This window comes from Carettochelys insculpta, chromosome 30 (genome assembly GCF_033958435.1).
Source record: "Carettochelys insculpta isolate YL-2023 chromosome 30, ASM3395843v1, whole genome shotgun sequence".
NCBI classification, from domain to species: domain Eukaryota; kingdom Metazoa; phylum Chordata; order Testudines; family Carettochelyidae; genus Carettochelys; species Carettochelys insculpta.
This window is the reverse complement of record NC_134166.1, coordinates 3370896-3396631: the sequence shown is the minus strand read 5'-3', so window position 1 is coordinate 3396631 and position 25736 is coordinate 3370896. Positions and strand designations below refer to the sequence as shown.

General features: G+C 56.3%; 1 protein-coding gene across 1 annotated transcript; it reads right to left on the bottom strand.

Moving 5' to 3' along the window:
• Window positions 1-1766: 1766 nt before the first annotated feature.
• Window positions 1767-21821, bottom strand: LOC142003646 (SLAM family member 9-like). Its single transcript, XM_074980766.1, has 8 exons — window positions 21779-21821; window positions 20564-20665; window positions 13875-14216; window positions 9491-9784; window positions 8742-8861; window positions 7585-7673; window positions 5247-5369; window positions 1767-4085 (listed from the first exon to the last, which is right to left on the bottom strand). Exons 2-7 carry the CDS (start codon window positions 20628-20630, stop codon window positions 5253-5255), a joined length of 1029 nt encoding a protein of 342 aa, XP_074836867.1. The 5' UTR covers window positions 20631-20665; window positions 21779-21821; the 3' UTR covers window positions 1767-4085; window positions 5247-5252.
• Between the last annotated feature and the right edge of the window lie 3915 nt (window positions 21822-25736).

The window sequence follows — 25736 nt, the reverse complement described above, 5'->3', positions numbered from 1 at the left end:
TGCACTCATGCATCTGATGAAGCGGGTCTTTGCCCACAAAAGCTTATGCTCCACTAAATCTTTTAGTCTATAAGGCACCACAGGATTTCTTTTTCTCTGGCTCTTTATTATGCAGATTATGGCACAGAGCTGCTGCAGCCCGGGATCATGCTACTCCACAGCTCCCGAGTCAGTAGCCACCTCTCAAGATCTGGCTGCGGCTCCTGTAGTGTGGATGGCTGTCGCTTGCCCTTGCTCCATGGGGCCTCTTGGAGGGTTGGCCCCTGACCTGCTCACCTGTGGGCAGTGGCCTCAGGTCCTCGGCTTCTTTGCTGTAGCAGCTGCCTGCATCGTCTGGTGTTCTCCATGTTTGGGCTGCCACAAACAACCCCTCTTGAGAAGCAGAGAGTTGGCTCACAGGCTACAGTCTAAACCAGCAGTGGGCAACCCGGGCTAGTGAGTGGCCCTCCTTCGTCTCGGAACCCAGCCAATCCCCCGAGCTTGGCTGACGGTGCTGGCGTACCCGGAAGGTGCTAACTGAGCCCCGCAGCCTTTTGAGCGGCTGCAGAGGGCGCGCGTGGCTGTCCCAGGCAGCGCTGCCTGCGGTCGGCATGCCTCTCACGGCACAGGGAAAAACCTACACGAATGGAAACCGGCAGATTCTGGCAACCCCATCTGTGGGCAAAGGGAAAGGAAATGTCTCACAGGCCATGCCCAGCACCCTGGTGGGCCGCATGTGCCCCGCAGGCCACAGGTTGTCCATCACTGCCCTAGCCCCTGGGAGGTGTACAGGGGGGAGGGTTAGCTGCGCTGACACCCACAGGGGAGTGACGGCACAGCAGGGTGTCAGGCAGAGGGCCCAGAAGGGTCCCGCCACACGGCCACCTGCTGCTGCCAGGAGAGACCAGGGCCTGGGAGTTAACATCCCCTGTAGCCCTTTGGGGCTCACGCTGGGACACAACAGAGGGATCCCAAGGCTGCTGTGAAGTCCGTGGCCCTGGGGCACCCCAGAGGATGGGGAGAAGGGGGGGCAGGTGCCCAATCAGGGCTTTTGGGGGTGCTTTGGGGTCTGAACAGACAGAGAAGTCACTGCAGAGGCACCACCCCACCCCCGATAGGGGCGTGAGAGACACACCCACATCCTGCCCCAGGAGTGAGAGCTGGCAAAGGGGCCGGGGCCAGGTGAGCGCAGGCAGGGCTAGAGCAGCATATGGGAGGGAGGGGTTGGGAACAGCCAGGAGTGAGGCCACCCAGCTGGGACGTGAACAGGGAAGTCACCCCAGGGAGACGCTGGGCTTGCGTGTAACGAAGCACGTCAGTGAATGGCGGAAGCAAGCTGCAGGGCCCCCTGTGAACCAGCCCGTTGGGGAACCGGACTGGGGCTGGGTGGCTCTGACTCTGAAGCTAACCCAGCCCTGGCTGGGATCGTCATGGGGTGTCTGGGTATGGCTACTCCCCACCACGAAGGAAAGAACAGGGCTTCCCACGATCGGTGCAGGACACACGCAGAGGGACGCAGAGGACAGAAACAAGGAGAGACGAGATTCTTTTCCCGAGTGTTGGAATCCTGGAGCATCAGCACGTCACAGGGTGAAGAGACGCACCCCAAGGCCCCGGTCCTCTCCAGCCAAGGGGGGTTCAAGATGCAGCCATCGCCCTCCACCACTGGTGCTCGCTGCTGCCAGAGAGCAGCCTGAAGTGCTCCAAACCCAACTGGTTCCACCCCCAGAGGCCCATCGCCCCTTCCCACCAACAGGGAAATAAACCACACCGGCCGGCTGCAAATCTCCATACATTTCCTTGTATTTGCATGAACATAGGCACAAACCATCCGACGCTTTGCTGGACAGATCAGTCGAACTGGGGACGGAAGCCAGGGCACAGGGAGATTTGGAGACACTTTGGCGGAGGGGGCTGCTTCGCCACACACACAAACCAGTGGCAGTTTCACAGGAGAGGCTCTGTTAGCTCGATCACAGGCAGGCCCGGAGCTGTCCATGGGGGGCAAGTCCCATGGAGCTGGGCTCTGCTGGATGCAGACAACCAATTCCCTGCAAAGCCCCCTGTGTCACCAGACAGGACAGACAGTGCCGCTATCCTCCATCAGTAAGCACCAGACCCAGGCCACCTTCGCCGGTTTGCACGTGGGATGTGCGACCGGGATCACGGCACAGTGCACAAGGCCTCTCCCGTGTGTGTGCGTCGCTCGAGAGCGGCTGGGCCCTGAGCATGGACACCGACCCCTCTCCACCAGCTGATCTTTTCCTGCCCGCACGCCTCTGTAAGACTTGGGGTGCCGAGGCCAGCGATTTCTCCCCTGAACTGGACGAGGGATTCCCCCGCAATGAAGGACCATTTCCTGCTGGCCTTTCAGGGCCTTGAATGTCTGGGGTTGCTGAGCAGCACGGGGAGACGGTTTCCATAGTGTGGGTGCTCGCACAGATGTCTAACCACAATCAGCCCTGTGAGCAATCACAGGAGTGCCAGGCTCCCAGTGCGAGAACACCCTGGGGCCAGCCACTGCGAACTGACACCTGCACCTCTGCCATTCACCCTCTCCATGGAGCCAGTGGGCATAGCAGCTCCCGGCTAATGAAAGAGCCTCGTTCTCCCCGCAGGAATCCCCGGCTGCCAGGCTGGGCCCTTCTCTTCCTTGGCCAAGTAGGGCTGCAAGGAGGAGGAGTTAAGATCATCCAGATCTGGGGCTGCTGCTGCTGCCTAGATGTTGCATAAGCAAGTGGCCGTGTGCTCCCGATCAGGCCCTGCAGCGCCTCACCTCCCCCCTAGAGCAAACAGGGCTGGAATCAGACTTCCGACTCCCTTTCCTTCTTGAACATGCGCCGGGCCAGGCTCAGCTCCACCTGCAGGGCCAGCCTATCACCCTGAGCATGGGGCTCTTCCCCATGAGCCGACCTCCCACGCTCCCTTTGACAGCACTCTGCTCTGAGTGCTGCCAGATAGCCAGCGGGGGCAGGCAAGAGTGACAGAATCTAGCCCCGGGTCCAACCTGGTTAGTTTGTCCCTGTTTCATATCCCTTGTACCGACTCACCCTCTGCTCCCTGGGTCTCTCCCTGCTCTCAGCCTCGGCCAGCACAGTCCTGGACGCCTGCTGCAGGCTTGATATTCTCTGCTGCTTTTCTGCCAGCCAGGCACAGCTTTGCCTCTGCACCAGCACGCAGAGGTTCTGCTTTTCTTTCTCCTGTGCGAGCTGCACTCTGATGGCTCCTCACTCAGCTCATGAAGTCCCCCTCACCTCAGTCAATCAACCAACTGTCATGCTAAAGGCAACCTCCTATCCTCCTCTCCCTGCCGAGTTCCCCCTCCCCCGCAAGCCACAGCGCCATCTGCTCTGATTTCTACTTTAGAAAACTCCCCTTCCTCCGAGGATCACGAAGAGACTTGGACTCCAGAACTGCTGTCTCAGTCACGGGTACCTTGGCGCTGCTGGGCTGGCATGAGCGAACAGTCTAGATAAACCACTATGAGCTGTGCCCACGTCCCTCCCAGCCCATGGCTTTGCAGCAACACACAACTAGGCGAGCGCCTCCGTCCTGCAGTTCCTGCTTCGCCATGGTCACACAGGCAACAAGCCTGGCTCAGACCTGAGCGGTGTCCTACCAGGCACACGCCCTTCGGTGCTGTGGCGCATTCTCTCTCTCCGCCCTCCAGCTGGCGAGGATGCTGAAGGATGGTGCGTCAACCATGAAAACACGGCCCCATCAGGTTGGCTAATGCCCTCGTGCAGGCGGGTGAGCTGGGCCATATTGTCCACCTCTGCCCAGAATGCGGTGAACCAGCGGGGTATGTTGCCGTGGAGCGAAAGGTCCTTCTCTTCCGTAGGGGTGGTGCTGAAGCTGCTTGTCCTGCTCCTCCACCTTCCATCAGGCTTCTCCTTCCCAGCACAGTCAGCAAGGGTGTCACACACAGGGTTCTGACACAACAGGGACAGGGCAGTGTCAGGGGGCAGGTTACGGAGCTGGAGAAGGTGTCTGCTTCCATTCGGGTTGGCGGGTGGAACGGAGACCATTCAGCTACAGAGTTGACTGGGGCACGTGGTGCACTTCAAAGCCCTTGGTAAGCTCTGATACTTCCCCTCCTCCAGCTCCTGTTGGAAAGAGAGAAAGCCTGAACTCATAGCCACCTGATCTGTAGCGACTGAATTAACCAGAGAAGTGAGTATGCCTCTTTATTCAGCTTTGGCGAGGCCGCATCTGGAGTACTGTGTCCCGTTCTGGACCCCCAGTTACAGGAAGGATGTGGACACACTGGAGAGGGTCCAGAGAAGAGTGACCAACATAATTAGGGGGCTGGAGCATATGACTGATGAAGAAAGGTTGAGGAAATTGGGACTGTTTAGTCTGCAGAAGAGAAGACTGAGGGGGGACTTGATAACAGCCTTCAACTTACTGAAGGGAGGTTGCAAAGAGGCTGGAGAGAGGCTGGTCACAGGTGGCAGAACACGGAACAATGGTCTCAAGTTGTGGTTGGGAAGGTCCAGGTTGAACATCAGGAAAAACTTTTTCACTAGGAGGGTGGTGAAGCATTGGAATGGTCTCCCCAGGGAAATGGTGGAGTCTCCATCCCTGGAGGTGTTTAAGTCTCGCCTAGACAAGGCCCGGGCAGGGCTGATTTGATGGGTTTGGTCCTGCCTCGGGCAGGGGGCTGGACTTGATGGCTTTTTTAGGTCTCTTCCAGCCCTATTCTATGATTCTATGATCAGTTCCTCATCCAGTCCTACTAAAGCGACAAACCAGATTTAAAATGAAGTAAGAGCATCCACTCAGGGGCCCGTGTTGGTTTAATGGAGTTGGTTTTTCAAGCGGTTTGAATTAAACCACTGTGACTTTGGCAACAGACAGGGCCAGCCCCTCAAGAGGTAACATTTAGAGGGGGCAGTGTGGCTTAGTGGATCGCAGACTGAGCTGAGATTCAGCAGACTAGGATTCTACTCCTGGCCTCTTGGGAAGCCCCAGCCATGCTCTCTCTGTGCCTTGGTTCCCCATCAGTAAAATGGCATTGAGGATACTGATCTCTTTCGTAACATGCACGGGGACCCAGGGATGAGAAGAGCTAGGTGCTGTGCTATGTTATCATCTCCATGCTGTAAAACATGCAGTTCTGGGTAAACACCAATCACAGACAAATGGCCAGTTGCTTTGGAGGAGCATCTCAGCTTTATCTGAGCTCATTGCACTCGCCCAGCCTTCCCAGGGCCCCTTGTTCCCTTCCTCAAACTCCTGTATGGAAAAAGCAGCAGCCTCCTCACCTGGGCCTATGTCACCTCCTCAGACGTCTGCTCCCGAGTCCTCGAGAGCTGGTTATAGACGGTGGTGATTAGATGCTCTTTCCGCGGGCTCCGCTCCATGTTATTTTCCAGGTGTCGGAGGGCCTGGAATAAAAGCAGACATGTTTGGTAGTGGAAGGACTTTGCAAGCTGTTTTCTCTGCAGATGAATTTGCTGGCAGTTCTCCCAAATCAGCAAGGGTTGAATGTGCCATAGCAGAGACTTCTCCCGCCTGAGCTAGCAGCACAACTCCATTAACCGGTAGCAGTTGTAGGTTGTTATACTCTAGGCGAAACAGGGAGGGACATGGCTCGCACTGCTGTTACTCCCGCAGCAGTGGACACGGCTTACTCCCATGCCTCCAAACTCTGAAATCATGAAATGAGGACGCCTTGGTTGGAATACTGCAGGAAGCATTTGAGCCTCATTCCTTGCAATGGTTTGATGCATCTGCAACAACTCCAGAACGGGTCTTCAGTAGGGATAAACCCAGCACCTTCAGCCGCAAGAAGGACCAAGCCCACCCGCTTGAGCTAAAGGAGCAACCAACAGCAGTAGGTTGTTATCCGCTCTGCATACCAGTCACTAGAGGGTGATATGTCACACTTAGGCGGTGGATTTTACATTCACACACTGTTCTGGTGCATGGGGCCAAGCGATGGCGGCACCAGTGCATTCTGGGATCTGGAGGCACTGACCCTTCTATTTATGCTGGCAGCAAAGCCGACAGAGCAGCTGCTATCCCGCATTGCAAGCTGGGCTGCAGCTGAATCCTGGGGACGCTCAGCCCCTCCGTCAGTGTCTAGACAAAGCTGGTGTGTGTGCGTAACGGCACCTCTCTACCTTCCCCAGCCTGCAGGATGGAGCGAGTGCTGCTCCAGGTGCAAACACAGAGGGCTGGCTGGCCTGCTCCGGCCCTAAACTTAAACAAGGAGCAAAAACAGTCCAGTGCCTGACAGACCCTGGGACTTTCCGTGTGTCATCCCCTGCACGGATGAAGCAAACCTGAAATACAAGTACAGGGCCAAAGCTCAGAACGTCAGATCTAAAAGCGATCGATGCACATGAGCCGTGCAAGCCAACTCAGCGAATCCTGCGCTTCCAGTGGGCAGCCCATGTGGCCCACTTTGCACAAGACTTGGTGCAAACGTAGACCCAGGGGATGTCCAGATCGGAAGCCAAGAGCAGCAGAGAGCGACTCCCTCCCCATCTGAAGTCAGCTAGTCCAGACCTGGAGAGCACCCTTGAACTCAGCTGGAGGCGTGTGTGCAGACCGGGGGGGGGGGGGCATGTGGCAGCCCGGATACGAGCCCAGGCCAGCTCCACGGGGATGCTACACCCCCCATGAGGTGCCAGGGTGCAATGGTGCACACACACGTGACCACGCAGACGCAGGGGCAATCAACCCCCTCCAAAGGGAAGAGAAGAGACATGCACCCTGCACAGACAGCATAACCCTGCCAGGAAGGGCACCTGCACCTGTCAGAAACACAGCCCTGGCCTCTGGGGCGGGGGACACTTGGCCTGGCCATCGACATACACCTAAGGACAGCCCCGGCCCCAGGGAAGAGGCATAGGAGAACCGAAGGCGGGAGCATGACGTGCGCACACTTGCAAACAACTCACCCCCCCAAGAAGCTGCGCACGCACTTCTGCGGCGGAGAGAAGACAGCCACCTCCCCGCCCCAGCTGCGGAGCGTCACGCTCCCCGGGGCGATGCCCAGTCACACAGCAAAGAGCAGCCCCACCCAGCCAGAAGAGCCACGCAGACAAAAAGGAGCAAGGCACACGCCAGAAAGAGCCCACCCGCTCCTCTCCGCGCCAGGCAGCTTGTGCTCGACAGACGTTCTCACTGCTGCTGGGACAAACAGCAGCAGCTGGTGACAGCGCAAGCGGATGTAGCTTCCTGCTCTGGCCTGCAGCTGATGCAATGAGGATGTTTAACAAGGGAGCCAGAAGCCCTTTCCTAGAAAGCTCGCAGGGCAAGAGACTTGGAGGAGGGTTTCCTTCCTACAGCCCTGCCTGCTGTGCCAGTTACTGCTAACCTCCCCCTGTGCAAAAAAGAGCCCTGGTCTTCCCCTTCCAGTGCAAGGCCTGGGGGTTGCAAGGGTTGGGGGTGCAAGGCAGTGCAAGGGCTGGGGGCGTGCGTGGGCTAGGGGTGCAAGGGCTGGGGGGTGCGAGGGCTGTGGTGCAAGGCAGTGCAACGGCTGGGGCGTGCGAGGGCTGGGGGCGTGCGAGGGCTGGGGGCACAAGGCAGTGCGAGGGCTGGGAGGCAGGGGGAGAGGAAGGTTACTGGATAACCTCAAATCAGAGTGCTCACCTGGTCATTACCTTCTGGGGGACTCCTCAAGATGTCATCATAGTGGGACTCGGAGACACTTTCCTCCATTGGGACCGTGGGGGTGGCCACTGAGGTTAAGAAAGGAGTGAGAAAAGCCAAGCTCCGAGCAGCGTCGGGACCTTTGCAAGTCTCACATCCCTTTCGTCTCAAGCCAAGACACACGTCTCATAGAGCTGGAAGGGACCTCGCTCGGGATGTCATGGAGTCCAGTCCCATCCCTCCCCGCCCCGCCCCTTCCGTTTGCCCCAGGTCCCTAAATGACCCCCCTCAACAGCTGAGCTCACAACCCTGGGGTCTAGCAGGTCAATGCTCAAACCACTGAGCTAACCCTCCCCACAGATCCAAATCCCCAGAGCCAGCCCCGCGTCAATCACGGGCAGGGAATCCAGGGACGACCTTCTCCAGAGAAGACGTAATCAGGCGCATTTGATACTAAAACACTGGATCCTAGGGACAGCCAGATCCTAACTGTGGGGTCGGGCAGCTATGGGTAACCCAGGCTAGCAAGTGGCCCTCCTCCATCTCTGCGGGCTGCAAGATTGTCATAACCAAGACGTTCTCCCCGGATAGGTTGTATTATTAACTGCGCCGGTGCACCTGGAACTCGCAGGGTGTGCTGCCTAAACCCTAGCAGCGCTGGACTGGATGCAGAGGGAGCACACGGCTCTCCCAGTCAGGATGCGCCTCCCTTCCCCTGCCCTGGCTTTACAGGAGTGTCACGTGAGTAAAACTGGGAGGAACAAACCTACGTGGCTGGAAACCAGCAGAATCTGGCAGCCCTACACAAGGGCAACAGGAAACAAAACATTTTGTGGGCCACACACAGTACCACAATAGGTTGCCTGCAGTTTACAGGACGCAGGCTGCCCACCACTGGGCTAAGGCCTTGAATATGCCAGGCATTCGGCCTAATCTCCCCGTGGCTGACTCTCCTGGGTTTATTACTCTCTTTTTAAAGCCCCAGCTCCTGGAGTCCTGTGTTTTTAAAAAGTGCCAGAAGTGAGCTCAGATTGGAGCAGTGCACGGGACTATTATTTAATCCCATTCCCACTAGTCCTGCTGCTGGGCTCTCGTTCAGACACCACGGCAAACCCCGGCTCTGGTGCAAACAACAGGCTGGAAAGGGCGTTCCTTACCTGGATCAGCCGACTTCTCGCTGTTCATCCGCCAGCACCAGACAGCAGTCCCCAGGCTGAGCACTAAGAGGAAGAACGTCAGCACGATGTAGGCTGTCTTCGAGAAGGACGCATTGGCATCTGGAATTGCAGAGAGGGGAGGTCAGAGGTACCTCCGAGAACTTGCAAGTAATGAAGAGCCAGGGCCTAACATCCCATCAGGCCACAGCTGGAGGAGACACTGCTCCTGGGGCCACAGCCAAAGGGGAACTGACAGTGGCTGTGGGTCAGACCCCTGGCGAGACGGGAAGTTTAGATTTTACCCCCAGCAAGGCCATTTGGCCCCAGTCACGGGGGATCACTGGTAGCTCGGGTGCCTCTCTGAAGAGTAACCAGACCCCATGATGACTGAGTTGGCCATTTTCCACCCCACCACCCCTGAGGCACACAGCCCCTTCCTACACTGTGTAGCGAATGGGTATGTTTCTTAGGGTGATTCCTCACACCTCTCATCAGAGCTGCTGCTCCCATCAGGGCACCCGAAGGAGGTCGAGCAGCAGGATCATTCCTCCCTTTTACTGACAGGGAAACTGAGGCATGGGGGGATACGGCTGGACCAAAGCCACCTAGTAGGTTAATGGCCAAGCTGGGAACAAAAGTGAGGTCTTTCAAGTCCTGAGTCAGGGAGTTACCCACTAGACTGTGCTCTCTCCCTGAAACAAAGGAGCAGGCACGGCCATCAGCACGGAGCCAGGACACACACTCCTCACCGCCACTGAGGCAGACACTCTGCAGGTTGAAGGAGACAGTCCTCTGCTCCACGGGGTTGCTGAGGGTGCAGGTGTAGGTGGCATTCATGGAGCTGGGCTGGAGAGACAGCTGAAGCGTCCTGCCATCAGGGGAGAGCTGGTGCCGGCCTGGATCCAGCGTCCGGAGCGGGTTCCCTATACCCCAGAAGATGCTCACGTTCCCCCTCTCCGAGCCCAGGCACTGCAGCGTGACATTGCAGCCCTCCTGCGAGCTCATGAGCAGCTGGCTCTGGATCTGCGGGGACGCCACTGGCTCTGTGTGCAAAGACAAGCAATGATCAGAGGGCTCGGAAATGTTCTGGTCACTGTAATAGCCACTCAGGGCAGCAGAAGGCCCTGTGCACCACACACCCTGACCCTGACCCTGACCCTGACGCAGGGCGGGTTGAAATTTCAGAAGGGAAGAGCACGACTAAGTGTGCCCAAAGCCAGGCGGAAAGTCCCCTGAACAGAGGTGTTAGGAGTGTGGCTCAACAGCGAGGCGCAGGAGATGGGCAGCCTTAGGGCTGGTTGACACAAGAAAGTGACGTTCACCTACCTCAGTGGGTCCCCACCTTGCCAGCAGTGCTGACCCCAATTGCCCCCCCAAACCGTTCGTGGACCCCCATCAAAGCCAGTGCTAGCTGCTGCGTGCACTTCGTTCAATGGAAAGGAAAACTGCCGCAGAGATTTTCAGGCAGCGATTAGCGACATTATTGGCAGATATTTAATTTAAAAAACACTAACTGCTTGTAACTTTGCCATTTATTTAAAACTTATTTTCTGTGATAATTTTTAGCCATCTTTTATTTTTTTCACGGACCCCCTGCAATACCCTGGTCCCCAGCCAGGGAACCACCACCCTACCTGGCTCAGGGGATGAGAAATTCACTGAGACACCCCATTAAGCTTCCCTATGATCTGCCCTACGACCCAGCATAGCCAGTGTTAGGTTGCTGGAAGAATTCTTCCAATTACCTACATGCAGTAGGCTACAGCCACACAGCAAAGCTATTTTGACATTCCTCCCTTTCACAGGCAGGGAAACTGAGGCGGGGGGATGTGGCTGGACAGCCTTTCCTTTAAATCCCTTTGCTAGTGTCTACACTGTGCACACTGTTTCGAATTTCGTAAATCTCACTGCAGGAGGCGTGATGCCTGTTCGAAACAGGCGCTGGCAGATGCAGAACAGAGCTGTTTCAAAATAAGCCACGGTGGCATCCCATGGCACTGTGTGTTCGGACATGCAATTTCGAAGCAGCTGGGTGCTCTTCTGAAATGCATTCCTGTGTGGTGCGGCGTTACTTCCAAATACACTGTTCCACAATAGATTATTTCGAAATACTGCTGCTGCGTGGACATGGCCTGGGAGAGGTAGCCAGCCTGTCGAGCTGGAACAGGGCCTTCTGTCAGCGTCGGAAGTGCCCCCCGCCTGCGGCTGTCTCACTGCAGAGTTCCCCACGTGGACACCACTTTAATCTCACATCCGTTCGGAGGACAGGGAGGGGCTGGTTCTACCTGCCGGCCATACTACGGGAACTGGGCTTAGTTAGCTTGGGTGTGTTCATTCTTCCAGTCTCTCTCCCAACACAAAACATGCCCCACCCAAGCCTCCGGACCACAGAGTCACAGCTGTGATCTCTGGCGTCTCCACACAGACCTCCCATGGCTCGGTTTTCCACGAGCAGCTCCCAGCAGCCCCAGCAAGAACCAGAGCTGCACAGAACAAAAGGAGAGCTCTGCCCCAATGAGCTTGTCATTTGTCCCTCCATCTATCTTACCCTCCAGGGCCTGACCCAGGCCAGGACAGTTTGGCTGACGACTGCAATGGAAGTGGGATCTCGACCCAAGGGCAAGGATTTTGCAACGTGGCCAGAAGGTTGAGCCGTCCAGCCTCTTAGCAGGCCAAGTGGAGGAAGCATGTTTGACAGCCCAGGAGCTGTGAACAATTCCCTGCCAGGAGATCCTCTGCAGCAGCTTCAGCGAACCTGGCTGTCTGCCTGGCCTAGCCCTCCTAGCCCCAGAAAATGTGCTGCTGGGATTATATCTTAACAAGCACGTCTGTGTCACCCCAGATGCTAGGTAAACAGGTCACTTCCTGGTTACTTGGGAAGAGGTGGGTGGGAGCCTTCCAGCTGCTCAGGCTAGCAATGCCCTTAGTGGTGTTTATCTCTTCATGCAAACCAAAAAGGAAGCTGGAAAGAAATTTACACGGAACACAAACAAGTGAAACCCATTCATGCAACAAGCAAAACCCCCGCGCTGCACACACAATGATATTCCAGAGCTGAATCCTCAGGACTGTGTTACTAGCCCCAACCTGAAAAGAAAAACCAAAAAACCCCTCATGTGTTGCACCATGCCAAATTCACGGCCCGGTATGGTGAATTTCACGGCCACAGGATTTGAAAATTGGGAAGTTTCATGTTTCCAGCTGTTTAAACTGGAATTTCCCAGTGTTGTAACTGTGGGGGCCTGAACCAAAAGGGGCATGTGGGGGGGTCACAAACCTGTTGTAGTGGTGGGGGTCATGGGATTGCCACCCTCACTTCTGTGCTGGCTTCAGAGCTGGACTCCCAAGAGTACATCTACACTTACTGGGAGCTCGAGCCCGTCAGGGTTGATCTTCCAGGGTTCGGTTTCACAGGCCTAGTGGGGACGGGTGAAATCGGACTATAGGGGTCCACAGTCGAGCCCCACGAGGCATAAGGGAGGCCATGGGAGAGTTTCTCCCGTCAACCACCCTCCAAGAGGATGGCCGGATAAGCTGATCCTAGCTACGCAAATTCCAGCCACGCAATAATTGGAGCTGGAATTGAGTGTCTAGGATCGACTCTCAGGTCTAGTGTAGACCTGGCCTAAGGTAGCAACCACAGAGCTTCCAGGAGGTAGAGGTGGGCCCGATTTCCCCTGTGCTGCTGGGAGCCCGCAGCCAGGCGCACCTCGCTGCTCAGTCCTGACCAGTCAGAGAGGGCCAACCCTTGCTCTTCCCCCGTGCAGCTGCTCTTGGGTACCTCTCCTGACTGCAGACAGCTCTGTGCCCGCTGCCCCACACTTGTTTCCTGACCCCATGTCTCTGCAGCTGCACAGGAAGGGGTCACTGCCAGTGCTTCCTGTCACCCAGCAGAGATTCAGGGGTCACCCAGATGATTAGCAGTGTGCCCAGAGCCACCCATAGTGAGCCACATGGGTTCCAATTGGTGGTGCACATCTGCACAGGCCTTGGTGCACCTAACAAAATTATTCCGTCCCTAGATGGAATTAATTAGAGGGAACACTAGTCACTGCCCAGTGTGTGCCCCCTTCCCGATGCAATTAACAACTCGCTTCTGTCAGGTAAAGAAAGGTCACATGCCCCTTGTCGGGACTGACTGACTGACTCTACAGCCGCTAATAACAGCGCAGAGACGATCTGATCCAACCACCTCCTCCAGCTGCAGCATCCTCAGGCTGCTGTCCAGTCCCAGAGTCTGTCCCCCCACAGAGGGAGGCACCTGGAAGTGGTTCCAGCCTGGTCCTCTCTGCAGCCCCAGAGCAGCGTGCAGGGGAAGAACTAGTTTTGTGCGTTCCCTGCCCAGCTGGAGCAGGGAGCCCCTCTCCTGGGGCACGCCAAGAGACAAGAAGCTCTCAGATTGAAGGGCCTGGAAAAAGGATTTTTAAGTCAGAGCTTTAAACTGAACCACACATTTTCTTAGCCTTCTGGCATCACTCCCATCCTTTTGCCAAGCTGTGCTCTGCAAACAGGAGGATGAGCAATACCAGCTTCAAGAAAAGCAAAGCCGAGACCCTCCCGCAGTCTCCAGATTCAAGCCACCAGGGCTTTAAGAGCCACGCCGGCTCAGGGGAGAGTTGTGGTAACATTGTGGGAGTCGGCAACACCTGAGCCAGCCTTGGGTGTAGGAGGGGCTGGTATCTGGAGGGGAGGGGCTTACTGTGGTGGGTGGGGTGGAAGCTCTGACTGTGTCTCCTGGGTAACATTCAGGCACATGCAGGGGACTAGGGCTGGGGCTGTGCCCTTCTGGTCCCTTTACGGAATGGTGCATCAACCACTCTGCCAGGGGAGAATTTCATCCCCAAGTGCACAGAATCGTTTGGCACTGTGGCTTAGCGGATTGGTCACTGGATCGGGATTCAGAAGATTTAAAATCTATTCCTGACTTTGCCACTGCCCAGCTAGGGGACCTTGGGCTGGTCCCAAGCCCAGTGCCTCAGTTTCCCCATCTGTAAAATGGGGATAATGTCACTGATCTCTATAAATTGCTTTCAGGGCTGCAGATTAAAGAGTCAGGGATTCTTGTTAATATCAGCACTTCAGGCACTCTGTCCTCCTGGAAGCACCATTAAATATCACTCTATCTTCACTTACCATAGACTGTGAGGAGAAAGGCCTGATCCACCACAGTGGCTGGTGCTATCTTAATCCGGGCCTCATACACTCCACTGTCACTCAGCTGCAGAGTCTTGATCCTCAGGGAGGTCTCGTTGTACATTTCTAGCCTCCGCTTAAATCGATCTTCGGGATTGGGTCGCTCAAATTTCCCCTTATTGAACTCAGCCAGCTGAATCTTCTCGCCGGCCCCAGCGCTGAAACTCCATTCGATGGCTTTCACCTTTTTCCCGGGGGACAGCTCCACGGACAGCAAGACCGAGCCTCTCAGTGTCCCATTCAAGTGGCGTCGGGGAGCTTGTGCTTGGACAATCCGGGTCTCTGAGGAGGAGGGCAAGGCAGAAGCGTTACAGGCCTCTCCTGTGTTACAAGCTCTGCAGAGAAGCAGCAGCAAGGCGGCCCGTTGAATCACGGATTCTAGTTTGCCAAAATTTCCCTTCCAGGCCCCATCGCTTTTAAAAGTACCTTCCCCTCCCCTCGCGCCGGTGCTCTCAATAGAGCGTCCGGGTACATCGACGTTGGAGCCAGAGGGTGTGACCGCAGCGCCGACCCACCCGCACGCTGGCTGACTTGGTCAGCTTGGGTACCGGAGCAGGGGAGGAGCGGCAGCACAAGCTAGAGGCTTGGCCGCTCTGTGTTCCAGGCTGGCTCGCAAAGCCCAGAGCGCTGCCTGTTCCCTGCAACCAGCACATCAGCTACTGAGTAAAGCTGGCATGGGTATGGCTGTGCACGCCACACTGACGCGCCCGGAGGTAGCGTAGACACAGGCTGGGGAGAGGATAACAGCCCCCTGTGCAGATGGTGTACAGCCCCACCTCAGTTCTCTGCACGGGGCTAAGTGGTGCTTAACTCCTGTGTCGTGGCCCTTTGCACGGGGTACCAGCACCCTGCCCAGATGCTGCCTGCAAAGCCTAGCTCAGGTGAGTAGCCACATACCTGCAGAGGTATTTAGGCTCGTGACTGGCCCATGGAAATGAGAAGCCTTAAGGCCACCAAAAACCTGTGAGCTCGTTAGGGCATGGACCAACTTAATTCCAGGTTTGTACAGCCCCTAGCACAGCAGAATCCTGGTCCAGGAGTGGTGCTCCCAGGCAGTGTTCCTGCTTACTTTTTCTCCACCCATAGGTGGAATAAATTTTGTTTTGTGCACTGAGGCACACGTGGGTGTGCACCACCCATAGACACATACACTGCTGGCTGTGGGTGCTCTGCTAATCAGCTGGGTGGCCCCTGAATCTCTCCTGGGCAGCCACCCAAACGCTCAGCTTCCAGAGAACAGTGCTCCTAGGTACCACCACAGAACAAATTGATCATTGCCACCCGCTTGAGGACACAAGCTAGCAGGGGGAGTCTGCAAGTGAAGAGTGTTTGGCCAGAGTACAGTAATGCAACGCCCCAGAGCCAGCCACCTGTTTGCAGGAAGGTTCTCCTGGTGGCCAAGAAAACCATGAGGATTCTGAGTGCAGCTGGTTCTCTTCAGCCCACCTTCATCAGAACCGCTCTGGTCTAAAGGAGTTGGAGCGGGAACCTCATCAGAACCTCTGCACCAGAGATTTCAAGAGGGGCTCCCCACAAATGTGACCCAGTCACCTCACTTCCTTCCTGTGCCCCAGCTGCTGCAGGATGACTGACCGCAGTGAAATGGCCGGGGACTCCCAGCTGAGCTGCATTTCACGGGCTGCATCTACACGGCCATCGTGTACCCGTCAAATGCATTTTAGTGCCAGTCTGGTTGTGTGAGCCACTGCCAAAGCCTAGCCCTGAAATCACCTTGGACGGAGGGAAAACGAACATGCTCCATTTTGTTTCTACAACGACAAATGCCAGGCTCCTGAAAACCCACTAAAGCCTGCTGAGAAATCTGATATTTCTTTGGGATTAAGCTGGGGGATCCCCCAACCATCTGGTGTGTTTGGAAGCCATATTGACAGGCAAGTGGGTGCCGGGGAGTTTTCCTGGAGGCGGAGAAGTATAATGGGTCAGCTGGCAAAGCCTTCCTTGGAGTCAGCTGGGGCAGATCTCCCCAGGGTGTAGTGCAGTGGCCCCTGTAAACTGAGCGCCTGGGCAGCCGTCCCCGAGAGATTGAAATGCTGCCCGGCCGGTCAGCCAAAAGCCCGCTGCTGCCCACAGCCGGTGCTGCTGCTGGAGGTGCCCAGCGGCACATGCCTGGGGGCACATAACAGCATCTATTCCACACCTGGACAGGAAAGTTAGAAGGCGCATCGGTCCAGAGGAGCTGTGGAACTCTCCCCGGCTGGTACCTGCCAGCCCTGCTCCACTGATTGCTCTTCTGCGTTACCCCAGTGCGAGAGCTGGCCCTGGGTAAAGAACAGGTCACACCTTGCACCCCAAAGTGGTTTGCACTGGGCGTGGCGGGGGCTGGTTCAGCCAGGCGTTGCCAGCCGGAGGCCAGAGGAACGGTGGGGGTACGTCTCTACAAACCAGAAAATCGACTCGATCACGGCTGATCCTCCACGCTAAGCGGAACCGTCAGGGCTCTGCTGTCCCGCCTGGTGCTCCTCACTGTTGCAAGGAGGAAGGGGAGGCAGCCGGAAAAAGCCATCGACAAGGCATCGATTCCAGCTACGCTGTTGTCCTAGCTGGAGCTGTGTACCTTACCTCGACTTTTCCCCATAGTGGAGACCTGGCCTCTGGGAGCTTCCCACACTGCGCTCGGTGGGAGGCCAGGCTCCCTGGCAGATGGTCCCTGAACACACACACGCACCCCCCCACCCAGCCACAGCGCAGCCGTCTCTGAGGGGAGGGTGGGAGGGCAGCTCTTCCCACCACCCCGGGGATTTGCCTCCTCTGATTTTCAAAGCGTGACTTCGCCCTGTCAGCTGAACAGGCCGGCCGCCTCCAGCCCTGGATGGAAGGACAGGTGCAGCAGAGCGCTGGGCTATCCCCAGGGGCCCAGAGCCTTTCTCCAGGGCACTGCAGGCAGTGTTCTGCTAACCCAAGCCAAAATAGTGCCATGTAACCCCAGCAGCTCCCTGTCTCCACCTAAGAGGCCTCCTCGCCCCTCTGCTCCCCATCAGGCCAGCCAGAGGTGCACACCAGTCCCCTGGCCTCACACCTGTTCCTACTGGGGCTCTGGCTCAGCACAGGCCAGCTGGCCCAATGTTCTACTGTCCAGCGCAGCAGGGTCGAGGGCCTCACGAGGCGGGGGCTGGGGGTTAGCTTGGCCAGTTGCTGTCCCCTGTGCCTCCCACTCGGCTGCTCTAGGCTAACCGGGATCCTGGTCTGGCATCGAAAGCTCTGCTGTCACCTGGGGTGCTCACTGCTGCCTGCAGCATGGGGCTTTGACTTGCTGCTTCCTGCGAAGGGGCCTACTGGGCCTTTTCCATCTGTATCTGCGACCCCCCCCCCCGCCCGGCTCAGGCCTGAAGGGGGGTAGAAAGAGAGGGACGAATGAGGGTTACCCAGAATGGAAGGAAATGAGGTGGGGGATGGGAAAGGGGCGGCACTGAGCTGTGGTATTCATTGCAAGGGTGGGCCTAGTGGTTAGGGAACCAGCGAGGAGACTGGGATGCCAGACTTCCAGTGTGAGCTGTGGCACAACCAGGTTACGGCAGAGCATTCCCTGCAAGGCTCCGTGACACCTGCTCCAGGAGCCCCACACTGGCAGGAATGGGAGGGGTGTGGTGCAGCTGGGGCTGCACAGGTGCCCAGCACTGGGGCGGGTGGAGGGGGAGGTGCTAGCCTTGCATAGGGGCCAGTGGCCTCAATGGGGTCTGGGCTCCGCTTGGTGTGGAACGAGCAGGGCACTGAAAGCTCTGCTGTCGCCCGCAGTGCCCATTGGTTACCTCCCCACGCCAGGTGTTCACACACCCGCCCATAGCCTTCCTTGTTCTGTGCCTCTCTTTCCCCAGCTGTAAAATGGGAACACCTGCCACTCTCCTGCTACACAGGTGTACAGTGAGGCTAAAGCCCTTCATGACTGTGGGGTGCTGCCCAGACACTAAGATGATGGTGATCGTGAAAGCACCCAGGGTAGATAGTTTTGACCTTGCCCAGCTTGGATACTGTCCTCTTTCACATCCCCTTGTTTAATGTTCCTGTGTGCCGGGCCCCACCCCAGAAGTGGGCAGAATGATCTCAGGGTAAAACATGTTACGTTGTTGGGAGGAAAGGTGCCACATTACTGAAATTAAGGCTACTCCCACAAGCCGTGGCTTCCCATTCTCCTCGCCAGCTTGGGTGTGGAGAAGAAACAGCTGTGCCTGTGTATTAAAGAAGATTAAATACCGACATCGAGAGTTTACGTCTTATAACCCTTCCCGCAGCCCACATTACAAGCTGTCTCTTCACATCGCTTTGTACACATCTCTGCATAAGAATCGCTCAGCCTCAGCAGGGCTTTTGTGAAGCTGATCCTATTTGTCTGAGACTTCCTCGGATTTTTTTTTCCCCATCAGTGCCTTAAAACTCTTGTGCATTTCACCCTCCCAGATTTCTTGGGATTTAGCTCCCCTTGCTGGTCAGCTGCATCAAGCTGGTGGTTTGCAGCTCCCGTACAGACAGGAAGCGGTTGTTACTGGTTAGAGTACCCAACTGACATGTCAGGCCCTGATTCGGGAAAGTAGCTAAGCATGTGCGAAAGGCCAGATTTCTCCAGAGCTCAGGGTCACATGTCTAAACACTCAGGGCCTGCAGCTATGGCTGAACTGTCCAAGCCCAAGGGAGATTCATTGTACCTAGCTCAACATCTAGCCTCACTTGTGGGTGCCAAGAGCTTTGAAAAATCCTGCTCTCTGGGTAAAATCCAAGCCCAACATACAGCTCCTGTGGACTTGAAGTGGGACCTCTGTCAGCAGTCAACAGGCAGGACAAAAAGACCTGGCTCTGGCTGGGGGCCCTTTGTCTCACACCCCCATCTAGAAAGCTACACGAGCCCCCAACCACATTAATTTACCTCATCGGCATTGATTCTGGGACCATTCCATCAGGTGAACTGAGAGGCTCAGGTACCTCTGGGGCACCAGGTGTGTTTCTTTTGACGTTTCCACAAGTACAAATCACATGAATTAACCCCCTGGACCCAACCAGTCGTGTTTACCAAACATACGCAAACACACCCCGCTTAGCTACATGCACGCAACTTCTCCAGCTGCCCTCTAAAAGGCAGAATGCAGCGAGCACTGGTCAGAGGCTTGCAAACGATGTCAAAGGATACTGTTCCATTCCTGGGTGCAGCAACCCTGCTGCTGCACCATTGTTCAGGGGAGGCTCGGGGAAGCACTGACTCACTTTGATACAATCATATCACTTCCTGAGTTGGTTAGTGCGGTGTGATTTTCATCCTGTTTACCCAGAAGTTGTTTGGAACATAATCTGGGTAAATCCCTGCTCTCAAACTGACCAAACTGCCTGCCTGGGAGAATAGTGACTGACACCAGAAAGGTCGAAGAGTAGCAGGAGGAAAACAAATATTATTGTGCCACAGGAAACTCTAAGATAGACAGATCAGAGGGCAGGAAAGATAAAGTGCAGGGAAAGACCACGAGATAATGATAATGGAGAAATAGAGGAATAAACATGTAGTTAAGAATTTTACCTGATCTGAACCAAGTGATCACAGTGTATTCTGCATATGGATCAGTCCAATTGAGGTCTTATGAAATCACAGCACTCCTGATACGTGCCATCGTTAAGAGAGATATTTTGGATCTGCAATTGTTCAAAGCTAACCCATTTTTTGCTGGGGTTATAGTTGTGCCAGGCCTATATCCTATACAATTGTGCAGACACAGAACCGAAAGCAGCCGGGAAGTGATAAATCACCAGAAATGTCCTTCCAGGACAGGAGTTCCATGTTTTGACATTATCCTCATCTGCCCAGCGGAATCACGAACCTGGGAGTTACACAAGTGCCCATTTAAAACAAAAAAAAAAATTATGAGATGACAGGATGTTAAGCAGCCTCTTCCGTAGGGAGAAGGCTTCCCTGCTGCTCGGTCTCTGCTATTAAATGATTTCTCTAGGAGCAGCGGCTTTGGTGAGAATTATTAGATTTGTGGATTAGCAAAGTGAGAATTAAAGGAGATTCTTCTGTCTTGTTTTACATAAGAGCCCAAGCTCTCAGCTGGCCTCCCATGCAATGCTGCACTGGGTTCAGTGGGGCTACGCCAGCTGACACCAGCTCAGCATCTGGCCCATAACACTTATAAGCCGTTGACCCAAATCAGATGATACATTTGCAGAGAACAGTCTTTTCCTCTAACACATGAAAATCAACAGCCTAAGGAAGAAATAATGACTGTCAGCATTGTTGATTCCCTCTGTGAGGCAGTTGTGAGTTCTTTGAAAAATAAATACACACAATCAACTGGATTAGATAACCCTCCTGAAATATCTAGCCACAGAGCTACCACTGGCAAAAGGAAACTGGACTAGAGAACTGTCACATCTCTATTTAAAGAGCTTTTCTATTCCCCTCCCATTGATTAACATCTAGTAACTATCAAGTCTAAAACACACGGCACAGAAAGCTGCCATATGTGCATTTAAACCGATTTTCCATGGGGAAAGACGGAACAGCTGGTTCCAAGCTCCTTTCCCCTTTGGTCTCCTGCGCTTTGCTATAATATTACCACATTATCGTATTCCTTCCTCCTTGTGCCAGACTCTGCAGGTATAAAATTGAAACCAAGCTCCAGTTCACCTACCTGCAGAGAGGCAGATCAGTATCACCAGCAGTAACGGCCGAGAGGGCATTTTGCTGGCCACCTCCATGTCTTCCCTGCTCTCGGTGAGTCTCTGTGCTGATCCTGGGAGGAGAGGCAGAGGCTAGGAGATAGGAGGAGCAAAACTGCATCACAGCACAGCCTGTAGGGGGTCTGTGCATCCGGGAACTCAGCACCGTTATGAACAGATTATCCATTAGCATTTGAGAGAGCACACAGGGCACTGGCCAGTGCCTATGAAGAACCGTAACTGCTTCATGGCCAGGCGGATCAGCAGCAGAGCCATTGAGCCAGGCTGTGGGGCGCTTGATTACAGCTGAGCGTTGATGTGGCATCTGGGCCTCAGTATTTTGTAGGAAGAGCTCAGAGTCCTGCAGGATCAGAGCCTATGATCCTGGGAGAATGGAAGACAAAAGCCGAAGTCCTGGGCCCGTACTGCAGCGCGATGGTTTCACCACCACTCTGAGCTGATGTCCATTTACACCCGTGCAAACAGGGCAAAAGAGACAGGGCAGCAGAGATTCAGGCCCCGGCTGAGCCCTGCAGCCACCAAGCCTGAGGGCCTCTGAGCGGTTCGCACCCTGACTGAGCATGACTAAATCAATTCCGTTTGACCCCAGGCACCATAAACGCCCCCCGAGCTGCTGTGGGAGAGCGCAGGGCGGTCCTGCAGAGACAATCTCTGTAAGGGATGGGGCAGATCCTCCGAAGGGGCCCGGTTGGGATCACCCACGTCTACACGCCCTGGCTTCCTGTCCTGAGGCCCTGAACGGGGACAGCCAACATCCTCGCCAGGGAGGCAGCCGGACAGCTGGGAACTAGGGTTGCCTAGCAACAAGCAGCGGCATCAGCCCTAGAAACCGCCAGCCACGAGAAAGGGTCCTGAGCCACGGAAACAGGCTGTGGGGCCCGGCCCCCAGCAGCGGATGGAAATGCCCCCACGAGTGTCATGGGGTTGGCTCCGTCCCTTCAATTAAAGCTGCTTGGCCACCTGGGCCAGCTCATCTGACCCCGGGAAGTCAGGACCCTTCCATGGGCCGAGGCACTCGACTCGGCTGGTTTTCAGCCCCCGCTGCTCTCGTAGCTATCCCAGGTTATGTGCACCCCTGGCACCAGCCCGAGTCTCCGTTCCCTGCTCCCGAGCTACCACGCCTGAGAGCTGGGCGCCCCACGCAAACCAACAGCGTCTCCACTCACCTCTTTGCAGCTACGCTGGTTTACACCCACAGGGGGATCTGGCCCAGTGCCGCTCCCATGCTATAGCTGGTGTGACGGGCCAGAGAGGCCTGTGCTGTACAGGAACTGAAGCATTCGGGTTCCCAGCCGTGTGGGCTGCGGGGACGCAAACGGCAGACAAGCTGTTCTGAGAACAGGGAAGTATTTGCAATCAGCGCCTTTACTACAGACTTGTGCACAGCTGCCAAATTCTGCCTACAGACGCGTAGTCCAGCCAGCAGCCCAATGCAGGCCAGGCCAGGCCTCTGACACTGGGAGCTGGGGAGCCCCAGGGCCCCCCCACAGGGTTTGTCTGCAGTCAGCAGACTGGATAAAGAATCTGCTTTATGTGCTTCACCATCTTGCCGTATAGCTACCCTGTACAGGGGGTGCAAACCCCACTGGCTCTTTGGAGGGTTGCAAACTAGGACTGGCAGAAAGCACTGAGGCCAAACGCTTTGCTTAGACAATGCACCAGACCCAGCCCTCACCAAAGGTGGTGGTTTGCTGCTGGTGCCATGGAGGGAGATAAGCCCCAAAGCAGGATGGCATTGCGTGGGCGTCAGCTGGACGTTCGGACCCGTGGAACGCTATCAGATGAGCGGCCCCACTGGTCTGAGCAGAGCCAGCGACGCTGCCAGTAAGCAGGACAACAGCGAAAAGGAGGCGTCACGGCACAACCGAGCACTGGGCTGGAGGAATTGCCAGTGTTTAACGAGAGCAGTGTGCAGAGAGGGTGCCCAGGGGATAAGGCAGTGAGATGCAGACCCTTCAGATCAGCTGGAGCTAGGTACCAGTTACCTCCAAGGATCTGGTGCTGTATCATGGCCAGTGCTCCCACTAGCATTTGGGTGAGGGGCTGAGGGGGACGTCTGCCATCTGTGAAATGTTTTGATTTTTTGTCAGAGACCCGAGAAACTGAAAGAACAAAGTTTCTCGGCCCCAGACCACGTGTCATTCAGGCCTCAAGAAGACAGGTCTCAACTTACTGCTGAGAGCTTCCACTAAAAGGATTCCCACCCCTTTTCCAAAGACATTTTCCAAGGCAGGAGAGGAGAACTTTCCCTTCCCAAGCAACTAACGATGGTGGAAAAACCCTCCAGGCAAATCCCCAGATACTCCTCGGGCTGGTTCCTGGATGGGAGAGCTGAGGACTAAATTGTACTTACTTCGCCTTGTCCACCAGCGCGCTGGGGGAACTGAAAGCTGCTGATGTAGAGGCGCAGCCAAGGGATGGAAATCACCTTCTCCAGACACTGCCGGAGCAGCAGTTTCTAGGGAGGAAGGATAGCGTGCGCTAAGCTTCCCCAGACTCGCCAGAAACTCTGCTTCATTCTACAGGGAAGTGAAACCCACTAGCTAAGGGGAGCTGATTGCGGGTAAAATCCTCTTTGCTTCCACGTGCGTGTTTCGCCCATGCTGGCTCTCCTGACCCAGTCCACATGGCTTCTAGTCGGGCATCAGTCCAGTCGCTCTAACAGCTGCAGTGAACCCACCTGGGAAGAGTGAGCCTGCCCCAGGAGGAAGCAGCCGGGCAGCTGATAATGACGCATCATTAAAAAACAAATGGACACAGCCCCTGGAGGATGGGTGTCAGTGCTCGTTCCCCCCAAAACTGCATTGCTGTGCAGGAGCTCAGGGCTCCAGGGGTGAGAGAGCTCTCCCAGAGCCCTCAAGCTGCTGGGGCCAGGTGGGAGGAACCTCTCCCCACTGGCCCTCGCACAGAGCTGCCCAGGTAAGTCTGCGTCCCAACCCCCTGCCCCACCTTGAGCTCCTTTCCCTGAGCAGCCTCCTGCACCCCACAGCCCTCACCCCCACCCCAAGACCCACCTCCCTAGCTCAGAACCTGTCCCCCCTCCTGCACGACCAGCCCTAAGCCCTTTCTCAAACCTGGAACCCCCCTCCTGCATCCCAACCCCCTCATGCCCAGCCTCACCCCAGAGCCTGCACCTCCAGTCAGCCCTTGCACCTCACCCTCCGCCCCAGCCCTGAGCCCCTCAACCCCAGCCCCACCCTACAGCCGGCACGCCCCACTGGAGCCCTCATCCTCCTGCATCCCACCCTCTGCCCCAGCCCTGAGCCCCTGAACCCCAGTCCCATCCTACAGCCGGCACACCCCACAGGAGCCCTCATCCTCCTGCATCCCACCCTCTGCCCCAGCCCTGAGCCCCTGAACCCCAGTCCCATCCTACAGCCAGCACGCCCCACCAGAGCCCTCGTCCTCCTGCACCCCACCCTCTGCCCCAGCCCTGAGCCCCTCAACCCCAGCCCCATCCTACAGCCGGCACACCCCACCACCGCCCTCGTCCTCCTGCACCCCACCCGCTGCCCCAGCCCTGAGCCCCTCAACCCCAGTCCCATCCTACAGCCGGCACACCCCACCGGCACCCTCGTCCTCCTGCACCCCACCCTCTGCCCCAGCCCCGAGCGCCCTCTCCAACTCAGAACTTCTTGGCCTCACTCCTGCCACATGAATTTTGCCAAGTGCACCAACATGCGGGTGACACGTCGCACCTCAGCTCCACATTGGTGCCCATAAGAACTTTCATTCTGCTCGGGGGTGGAAAAAGTCAGGGAGGGAACCCTGGCATCAGTCACCAGCTAGCTGGCTAGGTCCCTGGACGGCACAGCCAACAGGGACTGTTCTGGCTATTGAATTGGACCTCCAGCGCAGCAAAGCCAGAGGCTTTCACCCAGTAGCTCCCTGTGCTCAGACCAGCACGTTGTGGGTGGTCTCAGTCAATTGCAGCCCGTCTCAGTTGTATGCCAGCTCACCCGAGCTCTCTGCTCTACCAGCTGCAATACCCAGCAGCCAGTCACAGGCCAAAGACAGCGTCTCATCCAGGGCCACTGCCCTCCCGGGGTGAACGCCCACTTCTGGTGGACCTGTGGGCATCTCACTGTCGAACTCCCTGGGGCTGGGATTTCACTGCTGCTTGCGGCACAGAGTGGGTGAAAACCAGACCCGAGGGGTAAGGAGCGAGAGTGGCCTACTGTGATAAACAGGAAGAGGTGGGCAGGGGGAATGAGACCAATCCAGCGTGAACGCTGCCCTTGCACTGCAATGTGCTCTCCGCACCGCAGTGGCTTTGCTGATACCATTGTGCCCCTCTCTCTGCATTTGCAAGCGGGGGAGGAGGTCTCCAGCCCCGCAGATTCCAGGGGAGCAGGAGTCGGCCCGGAGGAAATGAAAAACACATCCCAAACCAGGATGTTCGCATTCTGTGGGCTGCCAGCGTGATTGGCACAAGACACAGCACAGGGCTGGGGAAACTTGGCAGCAGTGTCCAATCAAGCCACATGAAAGCCCTCAGGACCCGTCTCCACCTTTGATGGGCTGGAAGGAGGCCCATGGGAGCCCACGTGACAGACTTGACTCACGGACTTCCCCAGAGGGCTCGAAGACAATGGAGTGTATCGGAGACAACCTTGTTCTGTGCAAGACAACCAACCTCCAGCATGATCTGCTGTGCGGTAAGGGTCCGTCTCCACGGGGAACAGCCTGTAGAACTGCCGCTGCGCGGGCGTCATGCCCCACGTGAGCATGCTATGCCGGAGCAGAGGTGACTTTATGCTAGCGTAGACGGCTCCCTCAGTGACACAGGAAGAGCAGGGGTCCCGTCAGCAATGAGGTCCCTTTACATGGCTGGGGAAACCTAGAGTGGCCTTAAAGTGAACGTAACTGTAATTTCTGCCTCTTTTAAGGCCCCTTGGTGTGACCAGAATGGCATGAAGGGTCAGCTGACGAGGGGCCCTGCTAGTGTGCTCCAGAGGGCCGTGCAGACGTTCCTGCGTGGGCTGGAGCTCAGGCTCTGAGACCCACTCCCACTGCCAGGCGGCAGAGCCAGGGCCCCAGCCCCGAGCCAGGACCTTGGCGCTGCTATTTTCTGCAGAGTCTGAGTCAGCTGACCAGGCTCTGAGGCTGGCGGTGGAGCTGTTG